The 21,649-nt window shown below is 37.6% G+C and overlaps 2 protein-coding genes and 1 long non-coding RNA gene across 5 annotated transcripts in view; 1 reads left to right on the top strand and 2 right to left on the bottom strand.

The window, feature by feature from the left end:
• Positions 1–3,741: 3,741 nt before the first annotated feature.
• etv6 (ETS variant transcription factor 6) overlaps positions 3,742–21,649 on the top strand; it is a 33,344-nt gene continuing 15,436 nt past the window's right edge. The window contains exons 1-2 of one of the 3 annotated variants that reach the window (XM_088072453.1): positions 3,742–4,067; positions 9,751–9,877. In XM_088072453.1, the coding sequence (XP_087928579.1) occupies positions 4,038–4,067; positions 9,751–9,877 (157 nt within the window). In that variant the 5' untranslated portion in view covers positions 3,742–4,037. Of the gene's footprint in view, positions 4,068–9,747; positions 9,878–10,248; positions 10,285–21,649 lie in introns of those variants that run through there. The other 2 variants (XM_042511051.2, XM_088072454.1) reach the window with 2 other exon arrangements.
• On the bottom strand, positions 5,390–9,761 carry LOC148185882 (uncharacterized). The gene is made up of 3 exons (XM_088072455.1): positions 9,599–9,761; positions 7,439–7,516; positions 5,390–6,875 (listed from the first exon to the last, which is right to left on the bottom strand). Exons 1-3 carry the CDS (start codon positions 9,718–9,720, stop codon positions 6,662–6,664), a joined length of 414 nt encoding a protein of 137 aa, XP_087928581.1. The 5' UTR covers positions 9,721–9,761; the 3' UTR covers positions 5,390–6,661.
• On the bottom strand, positions 9,763–19,676 carry LOC148185881 (uncharacterized). Its single transcript, XR_015775469.1, has 3 exons — positions 18,924–19,676; positions 10,065–10,126; positions 9,763–9,895 (listed from the first exon to the last, which is right to left on the bottom strand). It is a non-coding gene; the product is annotated as an uncharacterized LOC148185881 (long non-coding RNA).

The raw sequence follows: 21,649 nt of genomic DNA, 5'->3' as shown, positions 1-21,649 counted from the left end.
TGAAACTTTACTTTGAAACACTAAAAGGACTAAAAAATCAGAAAGCCATAAGGACTATGGTCATTTACAGTGCCTTAGAAAACTCTTTAAAATGTAATTTTGGATGTACCCTTTTGTTGCTCTTTGCACATTTTGGCTTGTAATAAGAGGATGTTTTTTGTTGCTGTTGTTATTTTATGTTTTTATTGATTTGCTTATTGTCAAATTTTTCATGTAAAGTATGTTGTAAACTTCTTCCAATATATTATTATTATTCTATTATTATTATTATTATTGTTATTATTATTATATGGTTACTGAATAAAACATGTAGAAAAAAACAAATACAAAGGAGATTTGTATTTTAAACAGTAAAGATATTGAAAAGACATGACATGAAAACAAATAAATAATCTTAAATATAATACTACTAATACTAATACTAATACTAATACTAATACTAATACTAATAATATATTTTATATCATATATTTATTATGGTTTATTTGGGAGAAACCTACATTTCCTGAAAATAAAAAAATACAAATAAAATAATAATAATCAAATTGAATTAAATCAAATCAATAACAGAAATTTAACTGCCAAAAAATATTTACAGTCATATTAATTAACTGAATTATTTTGGTCAAGTGAGAATAGACAGTATCTCCGTCAAGTTAAGTTGTTGCAGTAGTTTCTGAATTAAAATAAAAAACAAAAAGGTGGCTTTATCATAAATGCATTGGTTTCAGAAAATAATGCTTCACATTTAAAAGTGCATTTAATGTTTCTGACCAGCAGCAATCATTTTTCACTTGTTTTTCTTAGAAAGTGTCTTTATGGTGTTTTTACAGTAGGTGTGCAAAATTACATTTGCCACTTTTGAAAAATCCGATTACTGTAATCCCATTAACGTAATCTGTCATTCTCACCAGCCATAAAACCTGCATGTCTCCCCTGTGGTTCCTTGGATTTTTCAAACACTTAAATTCAATTCATCACAGGCCTATTTTATTCTCACAGTAGCCTATTATAATGTTTATCATTGCAAAGGCAAAAATTCACTGTGGTGTTTTGATTTTGTTCTTAATTTTGATTGACTTGTGTAGGTGGTTAAATGTAAGAAATAAATAAATGAAATAACATAAAGCATGCAAGTCAAATTATTTACAAGGGCTGTCTTCTGCATCAGGAGATGAACGTTTATCATCCCTCAGCTCGCAGCACATTTCCCATCAGCCTCATTGCTTCCTGTCCCCCTCCCTCTCCCTTATGAGAACACACAGTACATTTTGGAAGTGATTTCTCCATGATCTTTAACACCATCTGCTGCCACCAGAAACTATAAAGCTTAATGTTTCATCAACCTGGAAGAACAAGAACTTTCTTTTTCTGTTTGCAAACTAAAAACAAATTCAAGAGGAATCCTTGTGAGACTGAGGACATTTTCCACATGTCAGATGCTTCTATACAGGGCACTAATCATCTTTAGTCACCAGATCTCAACTGAGTCAAACACCTGTGGGAGATTTTAGAGATTATTTTCCCTCCATCATCATTAAAAACACTAAATAAGGGAATCTCTTTTTGAAGAATAGACTGTTCCTCCAGTGCAGTTTTACAGATTTAGAGATAACGTGCTACAGAGTACTGAAGATGTTCTGGAGTCTCATGGTGAGCTGACACATAACAAAGACATTTTTATTGTTTTCCCTTTAATTTGTTACTCATAATTTAGCACTGTGCACCATCTGTGAGGGGAGACCTGTGCCAGTAAAGTTGTTTCTATGGAAATGACTTATTGTGCAGCAGTTAAATCTATTTAAAGCAGTGTTAAAATATTTTTGGCCACTTGGGGGCAATAGAACAGACTGTATCTGCATATTATCAACAACTACAGTTGTAAACTTTATAAGTCGTACCAACTGGATGTGCTTACCTACACCTGTAGAGCAGTCATTTGGAGTGGCATGACTATCTGCTTGATGAATGTTAGTCTGGTATTAACTCTTCTTTTAGCTCTGTTTTTGTATGAGCACCTCCAGTTACACAACCAGGGGTGATTCTAGGATTTAATGACTTCAGGGGCTGAGCTCAGTACAATAAATGAATTGCCTCCTTTCAACCTTTTAATGATTGCTGTCCTCAATTAGTTGCAGCACGCCTGCACAGGTCAGGTGTGTCCACCAGTGGCACTTTCTATTTATTGTTTTTATCTGTCTTTCATAAAAATGCTCTATTATGGCAATTTGGCACCTTTTTTACATTCAAGGTGCAAAAAAACAAAACAAAATCCCAGTGTAAATCAATTTATTTTCATTGTGAATTAAAAAATGGTCGGCGGGCCAACAGGCAGACTATGGCAGGCAAGATTTTGCCCACAGGCCATAAATTGAGTATCAATGCTGTTTAAAATTAATTTCCTTTTTTCATACAAGGAAACTATAAAAGAAAGGAAGCATATAACACCAGTGACTACATTCAAATTTGGCACTGGAGCCACAGTTTGGTGCCACTTCAATTGCTGGTAAAGGGGTGGGCAAATATGGTATAACCAATCATATCCTTACCATAACAATAACAAGGTAAAAGTACCAAATTTAGATCAAAAATGTCAACTGCTGCCTGCGGCTCTTTGCAGCAAGTCATCTCCTCTTTCTCCCGCTTTCACACTCAATCTGATAAAATAAAGGAAAAGCCAAAAAAGGACTTGAACCAAAAGGTGCATTCAGGGACAGTTGGCTTACAAGTTCACAGTCAACAGTTCAAACCTGAAGTTTTAACCTAAACAACAACCTTCTTCCTAAACTGGACCCAGAAATTGTTGTCTTGCAAACATAGACACTGTGTAGCTTTGCAGGCTATTTTAGATTATCCTGTAGTTATATATATATATATATATATATATATATATATATATATATATATATATATATATATATATATATATATGTATATTTAATGTAAACACACGCAGACGAAAGAAGTTTTCACACCAACAGCTGTGCTATGGAGCTAGTCAGCAGATAAACAAGAAAAAGCAGCCTATATGCAAAAACATCTTCTTGCCCATACATACAGTATATATATATATATATATATATATATATATATACATGGCACCAAACAAAGCTCTAATCTAAAATCACTTCTGCATGATCTTTCTTTCTCTTATTGTTTCCTTGTTTTCATGTAGTATTCCTTTAGAGGCCTATGCTTTTTTGTATGATAGAGGTTTTGTATTATATTTCCAGAGTGAAAGTCAATGATTGACTTTGGAGTTGGTAAATAATAGGCGTTATGCAATATTTAATATCATGATCATTAGATGTGCAGGCTGTAATTACTAAGAAATGTGTTTCATATGAAGCTCTTGTATCATGCAGGCTGATATGTCTTTATCTTATCTTTTAGCTACACTTTTGGTGTTGCTTTTTGCTCTGCATGCTTTGTAATTAATGCATGGCGGTTTAGCCTGTTGTATAACCACATTTGCATGAAGCTTTGATTAAAAAAAAAGAGAGAGAGACAGAGAGAAAGAAATAGAAAAAGCAGATTGTCTGTCAGTATGTCTCTCGGCCTCTGCAAACTGCGACCTGCTGCTGCGATTTCCTGCTTCGGGTTTCCCTTTAAAAGGGGGCAAGGCTCAATGCTGGGAATTCACGTCATTTCGCCGTTTTACACACATCCAGATCAATGAGAGAGAGAGAGAGAGAGAGAGAGAGAGAGAGACAGAGAGAGAGAGAGAGAGAGAGAGAGAGAGAGAGAGAGACTTGCTCTTCCAGGAAGGGATTATTAACCAGCACGCTGCCGACCTATGAAGGGAAAACACACGCAGACAAAAGAAGTTTTCACACCGACAGCCGCGCTATGGAGCCGGCCAGCAGATAAACAAGAAAAAGCAGCCTATATGCAAAAAAACAACTTCTCGCACAACAACAAGCCGAGCAGTCAGACTGCTGCTGCTGCTGTGTGGGTTTCCAGAGGAAAAGGAAGGAGATAAAGAAGAGGGCACAACGGAAAAGTGGAAGGAGAGGGAGAGAAGTTGACGGGAGATAATGTCTGAATCCTCCTCCGCTGCGAACAAGGTAACACAGTCTTCTTTGTTTGCCTTTTCTATGTAATCCCTCATAGTGTGCCCATGGTAGGATACTCTCTGCAGGGATTTATATCTCCCCTAAAAACAGAGCTCGCGAGCCGTAGCGCCATTCAGCTCGTTTGTTTTGCTAGTCATCTGTTGCTCGCGGCTCCACGCTTTCAGTTCGCCTCCACTCTGCTGATGGGAAGAAGTCGTGACTGTGTGTGACACGCTTAAACAAACAGAAAAAGACCGTTTCATTTACCGCCTGAAAAAGTGACCGAAGCCGGTGGGCGAGCGAGCACGTTGTTACCCGCGAATAACACGTTTATAAGCGCGAGCGCTGGCTGGAGCATCCGCGAGAAAGCGTTTAAGAGGATTCTCGTGCAGTCACAACAAAACAGTGGGGGTCATAAAGAGGAGCTGTTAAACTCACTGTTGAACAGGCCTGTTATTAACAATACACATACCGTAATGGGATAGGAGGCCTACCATTGACTCAGTTTGCTGCAATTTAAGTGACCGTTTATAAAAATACATAAATGCTCAAATTGTTGTGTTAGAACTTAGCGTATTAGTGGTGGACAGAAAATGAATGGTCAACTTTTTGATAATCGGTTACTGAGGGGAAAAAAGTCTAACTTTTGCAAAATCTAGCGTATGACGATTTGCTTCTATTTATTTATATAATAATATAATAATATTTTGGGGTTTGGGTCTGTAGAGAATTGTAATTTTTTATATTACAGGCGGGGGGATCAATAAAGCTTAGTATCGCGATATTATAGCAGGTCAGGAATCGAATTTTTTATTAGCTTGTAAAAGTTATTAATATTGCAAATACAAATCAAACTTTAGGGGTCTAGAAAAATAAAATCAACTTATATATATATATAGGGTGTGGAAAGAATAGTTACGACATATTTTTGCGACATTTTGCAATAATCTATTAATAAACACAGTCAAGTAACAATTTTTTAATTAGCCTATATAAATTAATTGCTTACGAGAATAAAGTAATAATTGGTTTTTCAGTCTAATAGATACATACTCCAGTAAAAATGAAAATTTAATCCTATTACATAAAATAGATGCTGACAAACCTTTGAAGAAGAAAAGTAGTAAATAATATATAATAATAGCTCAGTATTTTTGTGTTATATGCTATCTCAATACACAGCATTTAGCAAAATTTTTTAAATCGCAGTGATGTTCTACAGTAACTTAAGTTTTGTGATAATATTGTATTGCAACTTAAGTATCGTGATTATTTTATATCCTATCTTAAGGGATATGATAATGTTGTATAGTAGCTTAAGTATTGTGATAAAATCATATTGTAACTTAAGTATTGTGATAATTTTGTATTGTGGGGCTTCTGGTGATTTCCACCTGTAATTTTTAACATGTTATAGACTAAATGTTCAGTTGATTAACACAAAAGAACAATATATTCATCTATAAGAAAAATATGCACTTATTGCAGCCTTGATTTTTTTCAAAGAAACAATCATTGTTAAGTGGATATTTTGGCTTTTGTGGCTGAAGATCACACTGTGTAAACAATCTGAAGACACTTTGTGCTCATGATGTGTCATAATGTTTGACATGTTAAGAATGTTCATTAATCAGTAATGAAAATAATCTATAGTTGCAGCCCCAGGAAGAAAAAGATTGTGAGAGATTAAAGAGGTAATCATCGACAGCACAGACTTGACCCGAGTCCCAAAAGGAACTAGAGCAGCAAGATATGCAAAAAAAATCATATTATCTTGATTTTGATAGACATTGAGATTGCATCACTGTTTTGGCGGGAATGGTCATTTTTGCATTTAATTTTCATGGTTTGAGTTTTGCTGTCTGTAACAAAAAGCAGGTCCTCTCATGTGGAATATGATTTGTAGGCCGGCCATATCTGTAGCGCCGCAAAGCTTTATTAATACTGATATGTTGCGACACATTTACCTTTATCAAAAACATTTCAGTTCCTGCTTTTTGTGTATTGCACTTGGCCACATTGCAATTAAGTAATATTTCAATTAATTGTGCACCTCTAAACAAGAACAAGAGCTGAAAAATTAGACAATTAATCAGCAACAATTTTTCTAACTGACACATTGTTTTCATCGTGCCATGATGCCAAACAGACAAACATTCAATTGCTCTGGTTTGTCAAATGTCAGGATTTGTTGTTTTGTGTTTTCAGTTCGAAACATTTGGGTTTTGGACTTTTACTCAGACAAACAGCTGGAGGTGTCACTTTGGGCTCTCAGAACTTGCAATTATTTTTTTTTGACCTTTGGTAAATCAAACAATTGTTCGACAGGTTTATTGTTTATATAATTGTTAGTTTAAACCCTAATAGGATCATTATACAAATATTATTTGAAAGTCAAGGTCAACCTGCAAGCTGTTCAATGACAGTGTATTATAGTGTAATGAGGGATGTCTTCTCATTGCTTAGTCTGATGTCACTGTTAGATTGCGTGCTGGAGAGTGATCAGCACTCCACTCTGAGAAGTTTTCCACCATAGGCTCCGGTCGACACGACTCCCCTTCACCTTCATACTGCAGCACAGCTCTGTCACCAATGCACCATCTCGATCATATCTGTCCAAACTGCCCTGTCCCTTTTCCACTAACACGACCTTTTTCTAAACAAGTGCATTTTAAGAAAGTGGACAGGGGAGAAGCTTTCGCCTCTAGGAGGAGGAAATAGAAGACTGAAAGATTATTGCTTGGCTTCCACAGGAAATTCCTGGTGCATACGGTTGGTGTGCAGGTCTCAGAGTGGCTGGGTGGTGACAGCAGGCTGAAACTGGAGGGAGAAGCAGCAAAAACTGAGCTTCATTTCCCCAAGAAACTAAAGAAGCTTCATGCTCTGCCCTCATTTTCAGGATAGGAAACCAGTCAACAGAGAAGGACCACAAAGTGGAAAACCTCATACCTTAACCTAGATTCAAGAAGAGTACAATAGCAGAGCGAGAGAACCTAAAATGTCAGAGTATTCAGGAGAGGGCTGCAACTAACAACTGCTTTTCTTGTGGAAAAATAAGCAGATTATTTCTCTGAATCATTATTTGTTTATTCTTATAACAGTGGTCTAAACACAGTGAAAAATGCCTGTCACAATGTCCCAGAGCCCAACTGACATATCCAAATTGATAGTCTTCTCCGACTGACAGTCAGACTATGAAAGAAATCTCATTTAGAACCATATAAAACTGAAATATGCTGCAACGTTCACATTTAGTAAACTGAAATCAGTGAATATTCGCCCCTTTTCAAAGGAAATGACTGAAACTTTTTTTCAATTCTAAAAAAAATCTGATGTGATTTTAAGTTTTGGATTTATGTTCTTAACAACATTTAAATACTCACCTGAATATCCACAGTCCAGACATGGACGGCTGCTCACGTTTGTGCTCTTTGGTTTGTGCCTTGGGGTAACAGGTGTCTCTGTGGCAAAGAAAATTGGGAAGAAATAATAAAGAGATACAATTACTTTTGGTTATTGTTTTTTTACCACACTTGGCCTGTATGGGCTCATTAAGAAAATGGGATTGCATTTGTCCTGTTGTTTTTGCTTCAAGGAACCAAAATACAGACACGCTGCAGTATCTATTTGCCACCCTGAAATGAAACATCTGGATAAAACACCTTCTAAAATATTCACTTTTAAATTCAGATGATCCTGGATCTTAAAATAAACCGTTTTCCATGACAAGATTAAAAATAATCCCTATTTTGTAATTACTACTCAGGGTCACTTTGACACACCTGTAGCTTTATTCAAGAGCTGCAAAGACTCACTGATTAGTTGTCGACCCCTAAATAAATCACCAACTAATTTGATCATCGATAAATTGTTTTAAATACTTTATTTGAGAAACAAAAGTCCAAATTCTGTGATTTTAGCTTCTTATGTGTGGTTGGGTTTCTTTACTTCTCTATGAAATTTTTGGACATTTTATAGACCAAACAACTAATAAATCAATTGAGAAAATAATCAACTGATTAATCGACAATGTAAATAATTGTTATTTGCAGCTCTTTTATCAATTAATTGTTGAGGCCATAAAATGTCAGAGAAAAGTAAAAAATGCCCATGAGGGTGATGTCATGAAATTTTATTTAATTTTTTTGTTAAATACCTGTCAAACAGTCCTATACCTAATAATCTTTAGTTTAATGTAAGATAAATAAAGTGGCAAATTCTCATAACTGAGAAGTTGGAACCAGCAAGTGTTTGACGTTTGTTCATGGAAAACAATATGAATAAAATGGATATCAAAGTAACTGCTAAAGCAGCACAATATATCAATATTATATTAATACTGTGATGTGAGACCAATTATTGTTTTAGATTTTGGATATCAAAATATTTGAAATGTTGTCTTTTCCAGGTTTTTAAGGCTGCAATACAGTAAAATTATTTAATTTACTTTACCTACCGCACTGCTCCATTATTTATACAATTCATTATATCCGTATGAGTGATGATTATTTATCCAAAATCTCTTAAAATTATTTTCTGAACGTATAAATAGTCTTCCCACAATATTGTTGCAATATCAAGATTGAGTTATTTGGTAAAAAACATTGTGATATTTGATTTTCTCCATATTGCTCAGCCCTAGTAATTTCGGAAGGATTTTCTGTCAAATAGTTTCAGCTCTAGATAAAATGAAAATAATGACAACATTTTGGTTAATCAAGTCATAATGAAAAACAAAAATGAAACAAAAATGTGAGCATTTGCTGTGTCTCTTTGTCATTATGTTGTAGGTGTAACATTCAGAGGGGCTGGACTGTGGACAAACGCTGGGAGATTATATGACATTATTCACTTCACCTATTTTATTCAAACAAAAGATACGAAATCTGTCATTTAAAGTTAAAGTGAAAGGTAATAAGTTGTTACTAGGACTCAGCGATGTGGGTAAAATATCTTTGACCAAATACAGCAATATCAATATTGCGACAAAACTGTAAGGTTGACTTTTGGTGCTTTTACAAAATATTTAAACAATTCAGTTTTTGATAAATAATCATCAGTAATGTTGATCTTATAACTAAGTGGGTAAAAGCCAATGATAGAGTACCTAGAACAGTCTGGTAAGTTCAGAAAAAATGCTATCACTGTATAACACTTACGATATCGAGAATGTAAGTCGATATGTTCTCATATCACGATTACAATCGATATCGATATATTGCCCACCACAGCTGTAGACTGTGTATTAGGCAAAAACATCAAACAATAACAGGCCCCTGTGCTCTTCGAAACTGTGATGGAAATGCTTTACGATTTTCTGACATTTTATAGAGAAAATGATTGATGATGAAAATCCAGCTGTGCTGTTTCGGAGCAGCATCTTCATGCATCTTGAAGATGCTGATCTCAACAAAAATAGCTTTGGTTGGTTTAGGACTTAACTAAACTGCAAAGCAACACGTGCTGAAGCATGTGTGGCATTTTGGATATGTGCGTCTCCAGAATGTGCGTGCACAGCCTGACAGTTTATCAGAAGGACATACTCCTCTGTGTGCAGAGATGAGGCCAAGGCTAGCCGATGTTGTGGGTGCACGGTGAGGTGAGGCGAGTTGGCGTGGGGCTGTTTGGGTTCAGGGCCGGTGCGTTGTGGAGCTTTGTGAGCCATGCTTTGTGTCTCTGTGTCTATTCATAGCAGGAGAGGAGCTCTTTCAGTCCTTCCGCGAACCCGCTGCCAAACTCCACTTCCTCCCCCGTCCATGCTCCCGCCGCGAGGCCAGCCAGCCGAATGGAGGACAAGCCTGCCAGGCTGCCTGCGCACCTGCGTGAGTCACACACACTCTCTGTCTCACACACACACACACACACACACAGATGAGCAGTGACTCCTACACGCATTGATCAGTCGGTCATTTGAACAGAAGACATTGATTTTTGTTGTGTTTTTAGCATCTGTAAATGTTTGTTTGGTTGTGTTAATCTGGGAAGTCGAGTTTATTCGTCTCATCCCACCTGTCAATCAAACCGTGTGGGCAGGGACTGTAACATCTTCGGATTTTCTGTCGATTCAGTTTCTGCAAGTGATGATATAAGAGAGTTTAGACAACAGGCATCATGCATGAATACAAACGTAGTGGGTGATCATTTTAAACCTTTGAAACCTTGAGCGACATCACTTTTCTTGTGCTGCTTTCAGATGCCTTTCACAAGTAGTTCAACCTTTATGTAGTAAGTAAGTAAAAACTTTATGTATAATCTAACTACTAACTAATTACTAACTAAAGATTTTAAATTATATTACATAACTATTGTAATTTTTAAGTGTTTTTTTTCCTGTCATTTCTTAAAATATTTATTTCTTTATTTATTCTACAAAATTTATTATACAAAATTTTAACTCATTTTCTTGTATGTTTTACAACTTTCTTGCAAACTTCTTGTTTTATTGCTCATCGCTTTCTTGTCATATTTTTGAAAGAAATACAGCCAATTTGCTCGGTTTTCAAGGGGTTAAAAGTCAAAACCACGTCACACCCTATTATGACGACACACACACACACACACACACACACACACACACACACACACACACACACACACACACACATTATTATCACTGCTTGAGTGCTGGACCTCTCAGCTGGGAGGTGTTGAAGCAGATCCGGGGTCAAACACCTGAACCGTACACGCTTCCACTGGACCAGAACTGACAGACCTGCTGCACTGGAACAACCAGCAGTCACACAGCAGATAATGTGGCGCGGGGAACACACAGGGGAATCATAGGAGGAGAACACACTGATAGGTTGAAGAAGTGGGCTAAGGTACAGGGGCCAAGACACCTGAACGTTTTATTAGGGTTAAGAACATAATCCCAACCACTTAGAGACAAAACCCTCAAAAGTGTGGGACATAGATGAAGCTGGTCATGGTTAGAAAGCCAAACAGAGCAGAATTATGTTTGGCCCGATGCTTAAATGAATCTATTTATGCATGTTTTCTTCTTCAAGGATTATGTTTTCAATAAACCCATTTATTAAACAAGACATTTACTTTACATTTCTTTTGACCATTGAATGAGACGTCCTTGAGCCTCCTTAAACCCATCAGCACGGTGAATTTGTCCTTACTTGCGAATGCACTATGAATAATTGATTGATGGGGAAAATAAAGGCAGTGAAATTTTTCGCATTTTGGAAAAGATTTAGGTCTGCATTGTTTCCCACACTCTCAGATTTTGTTAGGTTAGGTTTTGAGTGAAGGCCGTTCCCCAGTTGAAAAGCAAGTGAGCCAATCAGAGTGTGCTAGGCTGGATTAAATCATCGTCCTGTGCCAGAGACTGAAAAATAGTGATAAACAGCGTTCCTGCAGGTCATTAAAAATTCTTCATAGGCACTGAATTAATTTATCAAAAAATAAAGCCTTAAGAAGTATCAAAATATCTTAAATCAAACTTTCAAAAAGTCTTAAAAATGCAAAGACATTGGAGATAGGACTTTAATAATCTTATTTCTGACATTGCATTGTAAAAACTCAAAATCACTGGTAACATCAGTTCCTTTTTTCAATTATGCTTTACTGAATACCTTTTGCAATAACAGCTCTAAAAAAAATAATCATGTTTTATGTTACAATAAGTATTTAGCAAAATTGTCCCTATCCCGAAATGGTTGATGTCAGCTGTTTTTTCTTCAGTTTTGGTTACTTTAAAATTAGTTGTAAATTTAATTTCGTAAAAATATTGAAAAGATTAAAATGCAGAACAATGGACAGAACAATGAGCTCTTGGTGCAACTGTGCAGGTTTTTAAAATTGGCTTACAGAAATAACTATAAAGTGGGACTACGTAACTTTTGAATGTAGAAATAACTTATTCTCTCTCCTGTAATGGAAAAGTTAAATTTACACAGATAAACTTTTTGATAACCTTGTTATCAAAAATGACTGATATCAGATAATGTTAGAAAACTTCAGGTTGATATTGTTGACATTATGTACTCATTTGGCTGACATGATGATTTTTTTTCTCTTGAGCTATTGTTGCACCAATGCATTTACACTTCTTTCACAACAGTTCAGCAAAAGTTGCAGAGTCATGCTTTAAAACAAGCCAACGAATTGGGGAGGGGGATAGTCTGCAAAATTCCTTTTTTTGTGTGTGATTTTTGTTTTTATAATTGTGTCCCCTCTCTGAATTCTTGCGTGCCTGCGAGTGTGCGAACGCACCACAGGCAGAAATCTTGAGTTCTTTCCCCCCCAGTAGCTGTTAATTGTTGTTTCGATGATGTGTTGTTGTTTCCTGATCAGATCAGGTCTGGCCGCAACACACTGCTAAAACTGTAACAACTGACGACCCGACATTGACCGAGTTTTGAGAGAAGTAACCACTGTAAAGACTTCACAGACCTCCATCTATGCTGCTTTCTGCTGCACAGACAAAACACACACACACACATACACACACACACACACAAAAGGCACACTCGGCTGCTGCAGAGCTGTGTCAAGCTCTGCTCTACTTGCAATGTAAGAGCAGTCTGTAGCCTATTTTTAGACTGTATGCACTAATTTTGGTGGGAAAGGGCCGGGGTATATGCAATTGCATGGTTTTAGTTGTGTTAATTGTCATCATTTCCTGTTTTGTTGAGCTGTAGCCTACAGATAAAGTTAATACAGTTCAAAGTCCATATATAAATGACATAGATCGAAGATTTCTCCCTGTGTTTTAGCAATAAAAAACACATTCATCCTCACAATTATTTTGTATCTATATTTCATATACAGTGCCTGATTGCAGGAAAATTCCTGCTGTTATAATCAACGTGCTACGGCTTCTCAAAGATAGAGGCACATATATTTTGTAGCTTCTGGGACACTAATGTAACACACTGCAGCGCATCTGCTGGAATTAAGAATTGTATCGAGTGGCAGTGATCAGCTCGGGTGACCACGCTCTGCTGAGCGAGCTGGCTGCTTTGACTCAGAACAAACTAAAAATGTAATGGTATTAAGACTAGGACAACTTTTCCACTTTTCCTCAGACCATATAATTGAGAGAGGCAGTTATAGGTGCTAGATTTAACTGGTCAGCGTTTGACACTACCTGAACTTTCCGGTGTTAATTGAACTAAGAGAGAAGACGGAGTGAAAAGCAAACAGTCTGCAGGTGCTTAACCAATCATTGAGCAGGCGGGGTTGGAGACGTGCCAACAGATAGGCTCAATGTTCAAAGAGTAACCCTGAGCTGCTTTGTCCACGCGTCTGTCAATATTTAACCAGTTTATTTATTTTTTTCTCGCAAGTGTGAAGTTCAGGGGTTTTGTGGGGGCGCTTGGCTGGGCGGTTGCACTGAGGCTGGATGAGATGCACAGGAAACTCCCTCAGCCCACTTCCTCTTTTGCATTGTTGCAGAAAAAGGAAGAACGCTCAACAGGTCCGCGTTGAGTTTCCTGTCGAGTAAACCGATGGGTCAGTTCACATCCGCAGACATGTGGAAGTCCTACTTTGTTTTAATCAGATTTCAAACACAGTTCCTCACACGGACATGACTCGCGCACATCTGCAGATCAGGAAAATGTCGCTTTTTTTTCTCTCGCCTGTGTTTAGTTTATGGCAGCTGCTAGTCGGCATCGACTCTCAGACAGACAGCGACATGTCTTTGTCACGGAGCACGCAGTCTTAAACACCTCTGCCCGTCCTTTCTCCTCCTGCCTATCTAAACACACGTGCTGGAAAACAAGCCGTCCATTAACCCCCACACTCAGAGGGAGTTCTGTCCTGAGGGGGGAGAGGGGAGGAAGAGAGCAGGAGGAGGAGGAGGAGGAGGAGGAGGAGGGAGGAGGAGAGGGGAAAAAAAGACAGAAAGAAAAAAAAATGAGGGAGGAAATTGCAGTGTGGGCAGAAATCCGCCTTCTCCATTTCCTGGGGAGGAAGTGGATTAGATCGGGGAGAGTTGCAGCCTGCTCCTCACACTAAAGAATGCTACCAGGCTCGATATTAACCCTTTCAGCCAGACATGACACTACAAACCCTAACCACGTAAAAATATGGAATTAAACATCTTTTTCTGTTGTCTATCACTTGCTTCTTCTAAATGTTTAGATCTGGGCGTTCATATCTTAAGTATTTTTTGTTTTGTTTTCTCATATTTTCCTCTCCACTGTGGTTTCCGTCTGTGAAGCAGTGAATCTTAAGTGAAATAACTGAAATGATTCTTTCCTTTCATTCACTGAAAAAAAGCATTTAATGTAAACTGACTTTGTGCAGTTAAATGTCACCAAATGTAGTATAGTAACATGCATTTGAGATAAAATGTATATTGTTATGAAGCAAGTTTTTGTTCCCAAGATGCTTAATATCCAAGGTAAAACAAATTCATACATACTGTAAAAACACATTATACTTACATAAAAAAACAAACTGTAGACATGTGCTAAAGCACATTAAATAAAGTTAAATTAGAAAAAAGAGAAGGTGCTAAGCCAAGGGCCTGTTACATTGTCTCAAATGACAGGCAATATAAATTTGCTGTACAAAAAAGTGCTTTTATGTTACTAAGGGAAAAAAAAGCTAAAAAATGAGCATGGAAATACTTAAATTACTGAAAATAAAAAATGAAAATCTTACTGTATGGACTATATAAAGGGTGGCATCACACTGTAAAAAGAAATATATTTTGCATGCATTTGTATTTTGTTTATAAAGTCAACAACACATGAAGAGCTGAACTGCACTGATGTGATGCTGAGTCAAGATGTGGAGGCGCTATATACAAAAAGGGCCATTCAAAACTGTACATCAATAGGATGACATTTAATGACCTAAATTTGAATAATGAATAATATTTTAGAATATTTGAGAAGCATCTACACCATGGATAAGAAAACTGATGCAATCTCATATCTATTTGTTTATTACAACTCTACAGCAGGTTTGCTTAAGACTGCAAAGAGGAGGAAACAGGTAGCATGTAACGGCTCTGTCCAAAGACAACAAAATCTGTCTGCCAACAGCGCAATAAACAACATGCTATTGCTGCCTTCATGTGAAACTTGCAAGCTCTTGGTTACACAATGGAAAGTACACAATATGTTTGGCATTCAAGTTGTTAGGTCGCTGCAGTGCAACAGCAACATGTACAGTACTGCTGGTGGCTAGAAGTCATCAAGACTAAGAATTTAGCAAGTTACCGCAATGCAGGAAACGTTAAGGCATATTGATGAAGGAAAAAGATGAAGCAGTTGGAATTACGTTTTATTATAATATATTAACTACCAAAAATGAACCCCCATGGACTCTACCATTTCTGAAAAACGTAAGCAAACATGTAATAACCCGCAACCTATGATCTATTCAGAAAATGTCTGCTTCCAAGGTCGTGCATACCACGAGAGGGGTCATTCATACCGTCTCTTCTTGTGAACACTGTAAAGGCAACTTCTTCTGAAGGTGGCACATATCTGGATTATTTTAGTGACTTCCTGAAGTCTGCGCTGGTTTCCTGGTAACCTCACGATGATACTCACTGTGCCCAACTAAGAAATTGTCGAGCACATAATGCCCCATATAAATTACATAAACAAGATGTTGTGTTTATTAGCGCTTTATAGGTGCTGGTTGGCTGACTTTTTTACTTCCGAACAGAGCCAGGTGAGCTGTTTTCCACTGTTTCTAGTCTTTATGCTAAGCTTAGCTAACTGACGGCTGGCAGTAATGACATAATTAGGGTATACACATGAGGTATCAATCCCATAAATCTAACTCTTTGCAAAAAAGAGAATATTTCCCAAAATGTGGAAGTATTTCTTTACTAAACTTGATGTGTTTATTGTGTTGTTGTCACGTTTCATTTTGTGTTTTTGAAGAAGAAAAAAAACTAATAAGTTTTATTTTGCAATTATTAACTATAGGCCCGGACTCTTAAGCTTAAAAGGACCCTACTGTTGTCATTTTATTGTCTTTTATAAAAAAAAAAACCAACACAGTATGCATGTCATGAAAGGAATAATCCAGCAAGATTAGTCTGTGAGTAGACAAACGTACAGTTTTAAACAGCAGGCGGAGGATTGTTGTCAACCACCCGTAATGTTTTATTTGTTCGTCTGTGTCAAAAATGACACAAATGCTAAAAGGCCTGGGAGGGATTTTTTTGCCACCACTCACAATGAAGCAGTGCTGGCGTTAAACGATGAAGTGGATTTGTCGGATTTTAATTCAATCGCAATCCAGGCAACATCGTTCAACATGGCTCCCACGTAGTCGGCGCATGACGCAACCGAGAGCGAGTCAGCGGGAAGACACTGAATTATTTAAAGGTCTAAAACACAAGGCGTTCAACGTTATTTTACAATAAACATTCATGAACTACAACAGAAGAGTGGCTGCAAGAGCAGAAATATCCAACTGGATGATTTAAAAAAATCCATGTCCATGGAAACAAGACTGGCTGGTTTCCTTAGTGTGTGTCTTTGTCTCTGTGTGTGTGTGTGTGTGTGTCTTTGTCTCTGTGTGTGTGTGTGTGTGTGTGTGTGTGTGTGTGTGTGTGTGTGTGTGTGTGTGTGTGTGTGCAGGCTCACAGCTGGGTTTGCACTATGAATGCTTGTGTGAGTGGGTGGATGAGTGTGAGTGAATCTTGTGTCTCTGTGCAAAGCTCGCCAGAGGTAGTGTAGGTGTACATTGTATGCGTGTGTGTGTGTATATGAGTAAGTTTGTGTGTGTTACCGTACATGACTGCAACACCCCCCCCCCCAAGCTTCCTTTGGTGTGTCTCTCTTTGTGGTATATTACCCGTTTTACCGTGTGGGAGAATTGGTGTTATAAAGATTGTGTGTGTTTTTTTATGTTGTGTGTTTGGTCTTTCTGAGGGGAAATTTCCTGCCCCTGGAAGCAGCTCTTGTCCTCAGGAATTTCCTGAGTGGGCAGACGGCGCTTCCTGAATAAATGTTGTTGTTGTTGTTGTGTGTCAGCATGTGTGTGTGTGTGTGTGTGTGTGTGTGTGTGTGTGTGTTTGAACTCGCTCTCTTTTCTCTTCTGAAAGGGAAACTGTTCTCACATGCCAGCGAGTGAGCTGAGCGCAGCCCCCTTCTCTTCCTGTTAGCGACACACTCCACATGGCGTTTCTGACAGGGGGGGTTTGCTTTGCTCGAAACGTCACAGTGAACACACACTCGTATTACTGACTCACTGCGTGACGATGTCAGGCTTCATTAGGAAAAGTCACAAAAGCACAACTGCTTTTCTTCTTGATAAATATCCAGTTAATGAAATATTTTCCGCGATATTAATAGCTTTTATATCTCTGACATGTTTGGAAAAAGAAAAGGAAGAATAGATGTGGGGTGTTTGGCATGAGCAGTAAACAGACCACCTACAGAAACTTCATCGTCATGCAAACAGCAGAAAACAGTTTTATATTGCACTTTTAGAAAGTTTGTTGATGTGCAAAAGACTGATCAAAAACAAAATCCCCAAAATGACAGCAGTAAGATATAGATATCCTGACCTCTAGGGATGCACCCATTAATCAACCGGGCATCGCTGTTGAATGATATTAGCCTCGCTGAATAAGATGACATTCGAAGCAATATGAAACAGATATTAGAGAGGATATTATGATATTTTACATTTACTAAAAAAGGTCTTTGAAACAGTTATTTCAAAAAACACTTCCTGTGAAAGGTTATATTAAAGGTTGTTTGATAAATATGCAGGATTGAATTTGTGCTCATTTAAAGATCAAACAAACAAACAAAAAAAACCAAAACAGCTGGACTGCCAGAGTAACATTCACCGATAGGCTACACAGATTCAGTATGCTGAATTGGCCGAAAAAAAAAGCTAACAAGGGCCAACACACTGCTAAAACTGTAAAAACTGACGACCATTTTCTGATGGTTGACCGTTGGCTTGGCATGTTGAGGAAACAAAACTCTGACACAAAACAGACCGCAACAAGTGAAAGTTACAGAAAAACACATCATTTCTCTGTCGGGTCCTTTCTGTTAAGTTGTCTGACACTCAAATCTGAGCCTGTCAGCAACAAAAAAGGCCCTTTTAATGGACGTAAAACGACGATGCAAACATGCCCAGAGTGGTTACATCGCAGCCTGTTTCTTGGTTGCTGCTGCTGCTGCTGAGCTCTTTCTCAACACTGGACCAATTTCCAAAGTTGTTGTTCCCTAAAGTCACTTCGACACAAAGACATGGTAAAAAAAGGCTCCATGTTAAAAAAAAACTGGAGTTCCCCTTCAAGATACAAAGCTTGTGAAACACTGTCGAGCAGTAGAAGTGATCACCTAACGCTGCTCAAAATGCTGAATGAACTTTCTCCACATGGATAGAGGAAAAAAAAGAGTGTAGTATAAGGGTGTGTGTGTGTCTTTCAGACAAGCAGGAGCCTTTTGATTGAGTGAACAAATGTCTTTGAAGCTTCTGCATTTTCCAAAAAAAAAAAGGGAGAAAAAATTGGCTCCTGAACAAAAGGAAGAGTGGCAGTTGACGCTGGATTCAGGAACTAACCTACAAGAGCCGGCTTGCTCCAGCGCTCAACAACAAGCTATCAAAAACAGGTCGCGCTACTTCCTGGCCATAAAAGTTCTGTGTGATTGATGATCTGTTTTATGTTTGTTTTGACTGGATGAAGTCCAGATTTGCTGGACGGGGACAGGCACGTGCATGCCTCTGGAGGAAGTGGAGGATGAATATGAGAGAAAGGCGGGGGGGATTTCTCCTGAGTGAAAAGTAAAAGTGTTTGTGTGTGTGTAGGTGGATTTTCCCCTGCCGCACCCACCTGACAGCGAATCAATGTACAGAAACACACAAATTGAGGGGATTTGAGTATTAACTGTGGAGATGTGTAGCTCTCATACTCACAAGTCTGTGATTCAAGGTGTCAGAAGGTCACGGTCAGCCCTCCTCCTCCTTCTTCCTCCTTCCTTCTTCCTCCTCCTCCTCCTCCTTCTCTGTCTGGAGAAAGAAAAACCTTTTCATTATTGAGATAGCAAGACCAATATCCGCCTACTTCTGCTTCGAGAGAATAGGCAAACATTTACTGAAGAACTGAGTGACTAAGGAGCTCTGAGTTTGGAGAGCAAAGTCCCAGCCTTATTGATGCAGCGCTGCATTTTTTTCTTTTTTTGTTTATTTAGTTATACTTCATGCAGGTCAGGCGAAGCTGAAATCCTCTGTCTTAGAATTTTTCTATGTGCAGCCGTTCGTCTGACTTCGTGTATATTTGGAGTGTTGAGAGTTTATCAAAAAAACAATAGCTGAGACTTTCCGATTCCAGTATGACTCAAAAGAGTACTTGTATGCAGTTTAGTTCCAGGTTTACAAATAAAGAGAAAGGCTCTGAAATGTGTGACGCACTAAAAAAAATAAATAAAAATGCTGAAGCTGTTTCGCAATGATTCAAAATACTCATGACCTTTGGTAAACATTACTTGTTATGCTAAGAATAGATACAGGAAATAAAAAATTTAATTAACATTTCCCCCTTTTAATGCTTTGTTTTGAATCTCTTAGATCCTGGTGATTTATTTTCTGATTAAATGTGCCTGACACTGAGAGTCTGGCCTTCACATGTAGAGACTTTTGTCTTTTATCATGAACCAGTGCTACTGAAAACTTCTCCTTAAATTGCTCAAATCTGCCAACCAAGCTAAAAACAAAATGCTGGTGAAAACAGCCTGTTGTGTGTCCACAGGCAAAGCATACAGGCTGCTGGTTTACTGCCAAAATACCTTAAATTAGATAAATCTTAAGAAGAGCACAGTCAGCACAGTTAACCCTTTAACACCTGGGCATTGTCTGTAACATAATTCTAAAAATATGTAAGAATAGTTTTCTGGACATTTTATAATATCCAGAATCTTGACAGTAAACAAGCCCCCCACTAATTTTCAGGCCATTTCCTTGTCACCTTTTACTACTTTTTTGCAATTTGACATTTCTTTTTGCCTTTTTTCTTATGTTTTAGAAATGAATCAAACCAATTTGCTCAATGTCCAAAGGTTTTAATACTAGTGAAAGGTGTCTGAATGCAACACAAGAAGAGCGATGTTGATCCAGGTTTCAAAGGTTTAACCTTGGTTAAAAAGGTTTAAACTAGCAAAACTTGGTATTGTAATACCAGCTTCTACAGGTAGGAGTCACCAGAGGCCCCTTGATATGATATTATCATGATACTTGCATCATGATACATTATTATTGCGATTTTAAACATTTTTGTCATGTGTTGCGATTTATTAACTTTTTTCTAACAGTTAGGAAAACTTTGTCAGCATCTGTTTTCAGCAGGTTCATCTCACAGCAGTCATTTGCAGTGAAGCAACTTGCATCTAATGAACTGAAAAAGCAATTGATTTTATTATTCTAGTTAACTACCAACAGTTGAATTTGTATTTTCAATATTAATGATTTATATACGTGAATGCAAAATCAATACTTGGTGTCCATTTATCGATACAATATTGTCAAGCAAAATATTGCGATACTATGCTGTGTCGATCTTTTTCCCCAAACCCTACTAGCTTTTCTTAAGTGGCATCCTACTTTTATATTTAAATACTGAGCTATATGGTTAAAGCGACAGTTCTGCTCTTACCTGTAGCTACTTATCAGTCCAGATTGTTTTGGTGTGAGCTGCCGAGTTTTGGAGATATTGGCCATAGAGATGTCTGCCTTTTTGCAGATATAATGGAACTACACGGCACTAGACTTGTGGTGCTCAGAGTAGAGATGCTTTAAAACTATTTTTTTCCCTCTGGATACTGATTCTGATACCTGAACTTTTTTATCGGATGATACCAACTACAACTTTGTAAAACATGCACTAAAATATACAGATAACCAATCGAATAGAAATGGCCAAATTGCAGATAACATAACACTATGTACGGGAAATTAATAATTCTTTACTGGCCAAAAAATTTTTGATTTTAAAGGTAATAATGCAGCCAAGTTAAATTTAAAATATTTTTTGTGTAAAATGTAGCATTTAGTCTCATACACATATGAAATATTTGAATTGATTAAATTGATGGGGACAATGTAATTGATGAGACTGATGTATTGCACAAAGAGTGTATAACTATAGCTAAGTTTCAACTCTTGACTCTAGTTGGCCTTTTACATACAGACCTACAGTGTTATTAAATAATGAGTTTCAAACATTACAGTACACTCTAAACATGTAAAAAACAATAAAATTATAATGCAGTATTTTGCATGGAGAAAGTATGTAATTTAAAAACACACTTACAAACAGCAGTGGTTCAAGGCTTTTTCAAAAACAAATTAGAAAGGTAACTTGACCAGATTCAAAACTATTGGCACCACAGCGATAGTTTCGGCTCACTAGGAAGCTGACCGAGCTCAATGGCCTGCTTCCCAGCACTTGTGCTTCCTGTTTGAACCTGGCATTCTCACTCAGGTGCACACTCATGTACTGAAATTTGGTGTAGAGTTTGGTGCCCAACCCTACTGTTGGCACAATGTTTTTCCAAAAAAATATGGCCCTTTAAAATGGGACATGATAGCCAGTTTTGATCATGGTGGACCCCACTGGACTGGACTTGGCTTGACCTACATGGGAACTG

This window comes from Plectropomus leopardus, chromosome 22, assembly GCF_026936395.1.
Source record: "Plectropomus leopardus strain MGB_pleo_1.0 chromosome 22, ASM2693639v1, whole genome shotgun sequence".
NCBI lineage: Eukaryota > Metazoa > Chordata > Actinopteri > Perciformes > Serranidae > Plectropomus > Plectropomus leopardus.
The sequence above is the reverse complement of the archived record's forward strand: the minus strand, read 5'-3'. Positions and strand labels throughout refer to the sequence as shown.

What these genes read in the sequence shown, in the direction of transcription:
- LOC148185882 (XM_088072455.1), bottom strand. Translation starts at nt 9,720, where the DNA reads ATGGCTCACAAAGCTCCACAACGCACCGGCCCTGAACCCAAACAGCCC. An exon ending in TCATCTCTGCACACAGAGGA is followed by an intron (nt 7,517 to 9,598) that starts GTATGTCCTTCT and finishes TCTTTGCCACAG; the next exon opens with AGACACCTGTTACCCCAAGG. An exon ending in TCTGGACTGTGGATATTCAG is followed by an intron (nt 6,876 to 7,438) that starts GTGAGTATTTAA and finishes TTCTCCCTCCAG; the next exon opens with TTTCAGCCTGCTGTCACCAC.